This window comes from Hevea brasiliensis, chromosome 14 (assembly GCF_030052815.1).
Source record: "Hevea brasiliensis isolate MT/VB/25A 57/8 chromosome 14, ASM3005281v1, whole genome shotgun sequence".
In the NCBI taxonomy this organism is placed as follows: domain Eukaryota; kingdom Viridiplantae; phylum Streptophyta; class Magnoliopsida; order Malpighiales; family Euphorbiaceae; genus Hevea; species Hevea brasiliensis.
In genome coordinates this window covers 20541629-20549472 of record NC_079506.1, presented here as the reverse complement: position 1 = coordinate 20549472, position 7844 = coordinate 20541629, and the positions used below count along the sequence as shown (strand labels likewise).

The window sequence follows — 7844 nt, the reverse complement described above, 5'->3', positions numbered from 1 at the left end:
CAATGGTAAGTTTAGGCACAGGGCTACACTTTTCATGAGGACCACTTAACCTAGTTTTGCCTTTAACCAATTCAAATTGTTAGCACAAGTTGGGTCACTGAAACTGCCAACCCAGAAAATAACCAAATGAACAGTATGTGTTCATTTGGTCATAACTCTCTCTATACTTGTCCAAATGACCTAAAAGTTCATCAATGGAAAGCTTAGACATAGGGCTACACTTTTCATGAAGACCACTTGATCCAATTTTGCCTTTAACCAAATTAAATTGTTAGCACAAGTTTAGTCACTAAAACTGCCAACCCAGAAATTGTCCCAAAATACTATTCCTTTGGTATTTTGACCATAACTTGAGTTCTATAATCCCAAATTCAGTGATTCAAAAACTGAAATTCAAGTTTAAAATAGAGGAGCAATTGTTATGAAGGAAGTGTGACTAAATAGACATCCTAACCTAGTCAAATTCCTAGATAAATATAACACATCAACATGAACCTAAAGAAAGGTTAATGGGAAAAATGCTATATAGGATAATTAAAATATTCATAAGGAAAATTTAATATTAAAAATTATATGAATATGTAAATTAGGACTAATGTCCTATTAATATGAAATTAATGGTACCAATAAACAGTACTAGAAAATAGTAATAGTGAATAGTGCTAAATTAATTAAAAATATTTAATTGCCCATAGTATTCCTAGACTTATTTATTTAGTTTGGATAAATTGGTATACCAATTAGGGACTACAGATAGCAGTACTGCCTATCGAGAAAATTATGAACTGACAATATATGTCTGGTATGATTGTTCTACAGGTTATATGCTTACTTACTGGACATTGTGCCTACTTTATTTCTGGCTTTACAAGCCTGACAGCGGGTCTCGTGCCCGACAGCTGGCCTCGTGCCTGACAGACGTATATTGGATAAACATATGGCTGTCTAACCAGTATACACCCGTGCATCCAGCTTTTATAATTTGTTATAGATTTTCTTGGGCACTGATAAAAAAATTAATTAAGACTTAAAATACAATAAGTAATCATAAAAGATCCCGATAATGTTAATTATTTCCAAAGAGCAATAAAAATGTAAAAGACCCAGAAATTATGAGTTCCATATATTGTTTCAAATTATTAAATTATTGTTATTATAAATTATGCACCACTAAGCGTTATGCTTAGCGCGTTGATTTTCCATCGCAGAGGTGATCGGAGATCACCCAAGAGCCACAAAGCAGCAATAAAGAAGACTAGTAGTGCAATCGACAGCTCGATCGATCTGCCATTGTCCAGAGTCACCTCACCGGTCCTTTGTATTTTGGTAGGGCCCATGTATAGACTAGTATTTTGGTTCATTATGTTTAGTCATGATGTAATTACTAGTTTATGATGTATTTCATTTTGGACTTGAAATGAAAACTTATAATTTATTATCTATGAATTTCCATATGAATGCAATAGATGACACTTCATTTTGAGATCTCATATATAGTTGTGAATGATATGATAAAAGAGAATATGATATGGAAATATGTGAGATGACTATGAATATGTTAACAGGTGATAGTGGAACCCGCCAGATGCTAATAAAACAGAGGAGGATCTGTCCGGGTCCCCACAGAAATAAGATATAAAAAAAAAAATTTCTACACATAAATTACCTGATTTAAATGACATTAAAATTTATAATAGACATAATAAGACAAGATAGGGTACTCCGGCACCGAATGTGGCACTTCTTGCTTGGCTATATAATAGATGGGTAAGAGGCGTCACAAGTCTAATATAGGACTAGCAGAAATATATCATAAAGTTGATATGCTTTGTCTAATTGTATCGTAAAATTAACATCATTTTGTACAAAGTAATAAATAACATCAAGACAATGTATTTAGATGTCATGACAGCATATAACGACATTATGCATAATAATGTTATAAATTAGTATGAAAGTATTGTTAAAAACTTTAGGTTGTGGGGTTTATGTATCACTTTATGCTTACTGATAATTCTTATTAATAACTTGTTTTTAAATTTTTAACCTGTTAAAGCCTAAATTTATTGTAGAGAATGGTGGCTGGGAAGGATGTTTCGAAGTCTACAGGACATGGGGGAGGAATTATTGGTTTTAGCTGGCATAGAATCTCTATGAACAGCGAGGGGAAAAAATGGCAGCGGTGACTAACAGTGTAGCGAGATTCCCGGTAGGAACTTAGCACATCCTATCAGGATGCATCGAACTTCTAACTGAACACCCTATTTTTTTTTAGCATCCTATATTTCATCTGAACTTCTTGCTCATTGTCCAAACACCCTGTCTTATCTGAATGTAGTTCCAGACCGAGCACCTTGTGTTCTAATTGAACATTTCATGTCCTGACCGAACACCTCATGTTTTATATGAACATATTATGTCCTAACCAAACACCTCATGTTCTAATCTAATCCGGATTTTAAGTTCTCGATTACTTTCCATTTGGATCGGAATTTTATCCATACTATATCAATATACAAAATCTCTTTGTATTTGTTATATTGTTAATCATTCCTCTTCTTGCAGGGAATTTGCAATTGGACACACTGCAGCCTAAATTATCAAACAACCTTCAAACTCCTGAACTTTTTTTTTAATTTTCTTTTTTGCAATAGGGAAGGCATACACACATTGTCTGTAACTGATTTGGGATACTGAGGGAACACGCGCTATCCGCAACAATGTGGGATCCCGAAGTAATAGCCCTCCACTAACACCAACAAACCACAGAGACTTTTATCAAACTAGAGTATTGGGGAAAAAAGTTTACAAAACTACCATGGAGAGAAAGATGCTTTTTAGAGCAGGGTTTTCAACCTATTGTTCGCCATTCAAAGTGGGGAACAATGGGTTACAAAATCTTCACCAATATGACTGGCAAAAAACAATATGTCTTCCTCATGCAATTTTTATATTTTATTTTGCATTTGTTGTTTTTTTTATGTAAAATTCATTAAAAATATTTCTACAAATTAGAAAATTATGAAAAAATACTTTTCAACTCTTTAAAATATTCTTAATTTTTCTTTCATGAGAGTTTTTATTTTTAATGCAGGAATAAAGTGAGCATTAAAAAAGATTATTTTTTTTATTGTGTATTACTTTTAAAATCATGAAAAAATAATTTTATAGATCATAAAATTATAAAAAATTTATTTTTGATTTTTCCAATAATATTTTTATTTTTTTCATATCAAATTTTTTTTGCGTGAAAAACAATAATATTTTTTATGCTCAAATTATTCATGCTTCACAAATAAATAAAAAGAATTACGTTAGAAAAATAAAAATATTATGAGAAACTCAAAAAAAAAAATTTTTATATAATTTTTGGATGCCTTTAGAAGTAAAATACAATAAAATCACATTTTTTTAATGCCCAATTTATTTCCGCAAAACAAATAAAATTTTCAAGTTAGAGAAATAAGAATATTGTAAGGAGTCCAAAAATATTTTTTCCATAATTTTGTACAAATGTTTTTCATAATTTTCATATGAAAAAAACAATAAATGAAAAATTAAAAAAAAATTGCATGAATCAATGGGTTGAAAACCTGAACTTTGAAAATATGCTTTTTGGTTCGTCCTGGTATTGTAAAATTTCTTCCCTAATTGACTGATTTGAAAAATTTCTCCATTCTTTTTTACAACTTTACAATGAATATAGACATAGGATAGAAGCACACATTATTTGACAAAATCATAGTAATTTAATCAAAGCCTGCTAAGATTTATATCACACATACATGCTGTCAACAACCATCCATGTGGAATCTTGAATGACCAACTCCTGACTTATTTTTTATCAAAAAATCTTGAGCAATGTAACATATTGCATTTGCAGCAAGCTGAAAAATGCTAAAACCCCATAAAAGCTTATCAAGCAAAGACAAATCCATGAATATGACACAATTGATAGAACAATACCCAAAAGAGGGAAAAAAATATAAACAAAAACAAGATCCTATCATTTTGTCTTTGTCACTGTACCATGACCAAGCATTTTGTCTTTGTCACGGTACGATATGCCGTTCATGGAGGGCAATATCAATTAAAGTGAACTGACATTGATTTGTAAATGACAAGTCGTTTGATGATTGGGCAAGTGGAATTTTTGAGTCTGGTGTTCATACTTTTATACGACAACTCGTTTTGACTGGATTTGTTGACAATTTAAAGTACTTGATTTTGTTTTCTACTTGCCACATGTCGATGTATCGAAATGCTTAAATTATCAAATTTTATAAAAGATGGGATACTTATTATTTTTTTCTAATCATTAGTCCATGAAATAAGATTTATTACAATAAATTAAAATTTAAATCAAAGCAAATTTGAGTTATTAATAATTCCATTTGCTTTTATTATTTGAATTTTATATACATGTGATGTAGTTTAAATTTTATAAATTAGGTAGATTTGAATTACATGATTTTACACGCACATGATTCATGTGCATTGAGTGATATGTTTTAGCATATATGGTGCATCAACTAAGTCCATCGTCTACTATTTCGCGAATTATAAAAATTAGCGTATCTCATACCCATACTTGTTGTATGTGCCATGGTGAAACACGGATCAAGGAACACTGTCTTATGGAAACACAAACCAACACAATACATGGTGACATTCCAAATTTTGGAAACAATAGAGGAGCACTCACAAATAATTAATGTTATTGTTATGAAGTCATTGAAATTATTGTTAGCTATACGCACCGAGATCATTCTAGCCCCAATCAAAAAGCGTGGAATTGATGGAAATGGAACTATTAAGCGGCCAACACCAAAGATAGCCACAGCAAAAAAATGGAGAACCAAATTCAACGGACGAGGATTTAGTCCAGAGAGTAAAGCGATAGGTCCATTTGAAAATACACCTCCAAGGCTCAAATAGTCAAAACATGCTTGACGCATTTCATTCCTTGCAGGATCAGTTGATGCACTGAATACTTTGTATAAGGCTCCAGCCAGAGTATTTATAGTAGATGCCACAGGCTGAAATGAAATGGATATATAGGGTTAGCACCAATTTTAGTTTCATTGTTGTGGCAAGTATACCACCATATTGTTTATCCAAACTAGATTCTAAAGAATTTAAATCTAGAAATTATAAATTTAGTTCTCATATGCAACTAAGTGAAAATCATTTACTCACTTTGCGTAGTGTGTAGAAGGATTCAAGATACTTGCAAAGGGAAAATGCATCGCTCAGATCATGCAAAGGCCTTAGAAGATTCCTTAATACGACTATATCAGATAGGGCAACAGTCATTCCTCCTCCTGTTAAAGGATGTCTCATGTTAAATGCATCCCCTAACAAAAGAGCACCTGGAGTGGGATGAGGAGCAGCAGGCATGCTTCTATTAGGTATCGTTCTTATGTTTTCTTTGTTAATTGCAAAAACAAATGCATCACGTAGCTCTTGGGGAATCTGAAACATATATAAAAGTTCTTAGATTAGTCTAAAGATTCAAAGATAAATGACGGTCCAATGCTTATTAAATCGAGTCATTTCTATAATCCCCCTTAGCACTACAAACTACAAGTATCAAAGCCAAAATGCGAAAAAGAAAAATTAAAAAAAAAATGAATAAATAAAATAAAATAAAAATAAAAAATAGCATGCCCAGAAAACTAAGAATACCTGGGGAGCCACCACAGTTTTCAAGTATTTAGCCATTTCACCATTTGAAATGGATGGTAGATTTTGGCCAGGTATGTCAACCAAGCATCGAATTTCAGAGCTACTAACACGATAGAACAAGATTGGTGAAGGGTCTGCCAGAATAACATGTCCGTGATTTGGGTATGGAAGCTCGCAATTCTCTAAGATCAATGCCACAAAACAGGAGGGGATATCAACCTGTAAAAACCCAAAGTTTCCAAACTTCACTTCAAACTCATGAAAAAGAAAACAGCCACCCAATTTCGGATCTATCAGTGACGTTCATAGAGAAGCCAATTAGATTCATAGAAGTTTTCGTTTCCAAGTTGAAACATAATCATTACCTTAGGATTACAGAGAGACCGTCGCAAATTTGAAAAACAACCATCGCATACTATTGTAAGTGGAGCACAAGCGGTAAGTTGTTGACCAATTTTAGTTTTGTATTGCAAGCCCTTGATTGTCCCCTTTACTTCTAGTAGGGATGTTACTGTCCCTTCCTCCAGTCTTACACTACAAAGAAAATCAGGGAACATATTAACTATTAAAAGCAATAAAATGATGCTATTAATTATGCAGCACGAATTAAAAGATTTTGAACATGAAAGGCATGGCAAAGTGAAAGAAGTAACTTCGGGGTAAATGAAGATTATTACTTGGGTAAAGTTGCAGCTTTTTCATGCATTTTTTGAATGAAACGTCCATTGTGAAAACTTCTTCCAGCCACATCTGGATCTGATCTTTGCAAGGGATATGATAGTTTAGTACTTCTCCCATTTTTGTAAAGAGCATATCCAAATACATGTTGAGCATCAATTTCTTCTACACAATCTGCAACCAAGCATACATGTTAAGAATTAGAGAAAAAGTTCAATAATAGTAGACTCAGACAGAAGGACTGATGGAATTCATACAGATTCAACAATCCATAAAAGATTATAGAAATTTCTTATTCACCTTCAAGGCCCAACTCAATTAATTTCAGGTAACCCCCAGGTTGCAGAAGTTCTCCAACAATTCTGTCAGGCAGAGTCAGGTCCCTTTCAATCACATGCACTCTCCGTCCATCCTGCAATTGAAGGAAGGAAAAGAGGTTAAACTGCCCGATGGGGTAGCTAGTTTTGTGAGCATTCGTCTTATATATTGCCATCTAAAGTAGAGGGAGAAGATTAGATTCACCTTGCCAAGAGTGTAAGCAAGAGCAGACCCAGCAACACCTGCTCCAACTATAATAATATCAGCATTAGTGGCATTTTCCGACTGGCATAACACTTGTTCTGAGCTCTTCACAACTTCATCCCTCATATTTTCCTTTGCTTCTTTAGTTTTCTTCATTCCTCTTGATCTATTCAACAGTACAAACCCCAAAACAGAAGCTAGAATTCCTCCTATTACATATTGATATTCCATTGACAAGGATTGAGCAAAACCAACGTTGAAGTGTAAAAAGAAGTGGACTTTTTATCTGTTTTAGTGGTGATGAGTACTTGAGTCTTCAACTTGCAGGCTATGTTGTGCATGAAGCCATTGTTGGCGCCTCTTATAGGTTCAGTTGGTCAAAAGATTGTACACAAAATAACTCTCCAAAAGTAGGACTAATTAAATCGGTCAAGTGGTCAAATATAGCTTGTAAAATTTGGGAGTTGAACAGATGAATATAAATTTTCAGGTAAGGTCAAAAGTGTTGTCAAGATCAAGAAAAATAAGTGAAGATTATTAAACTACTTCTTTGTTGGACTCTAGCAGAAGAAGTATATTAAACTATTGACTATTTGACTTGGAGTTATGGGATGATGGTAATGGAAGGCCAGTCAATTTCAAGAGTGTTTCTTTGTTAATATCTGATAGCAGTATAGGAAGGAGTCCAGAAGCTATGGATCCAGGCCCAAAACAACTAAGCTAAAGCGCATTGCAGAAAAAAGAGGGAAGAGCTGAAATAAAGAGAATAAAGAGAGAGTGGAACGTTCTGGAGATATGCAGCTGGAGGACGTTAGCAATGAAATTAATCTGAAATGTACAGGAACATGAAACTCGGCTGAAAGTGCCATAAGAGAAATGCTAGCGTAATACAGCCCAAAGAAACCAAGAGTTTCTTTTTTTTTTTTTTTTTTTTTTTTTTTGAAATAAAGTACCCA

General features: G+C 33.3%; 1 protein-coding gene across 1 annotated transcript; it reads right to left on the bottom strand.

Moving 5' to 3' along the window:
• Positions 1-3791: 3791 nt before the first annotated feature.
• Positions 3792-7131, bottom strand: LOC131172873 (squalene monooxygenase SE1-like). The gene is made up of 8 exons (XM_058134413.1): positions 6889-7131; positions 6667-6778; positions 6366-6540; positions 6054-6222; positions 5689-5907; positions 5200-5475; positions 4761-5039; positions 3792-3887 (listed from the first exon to the last, which is right to left on the bottom strand). The coding sequence occupies exons 1-8, from the start codon at positions 7117-7119 to the stop codon at positions 3792-3794; spliced, it is 1557 nt and encodes a 518-aa protein (XP_057990396.1). The 5' UTR covers positions 7120-7131.
• Positions 7132-7844: the final 713 nt, after the last annotated feature.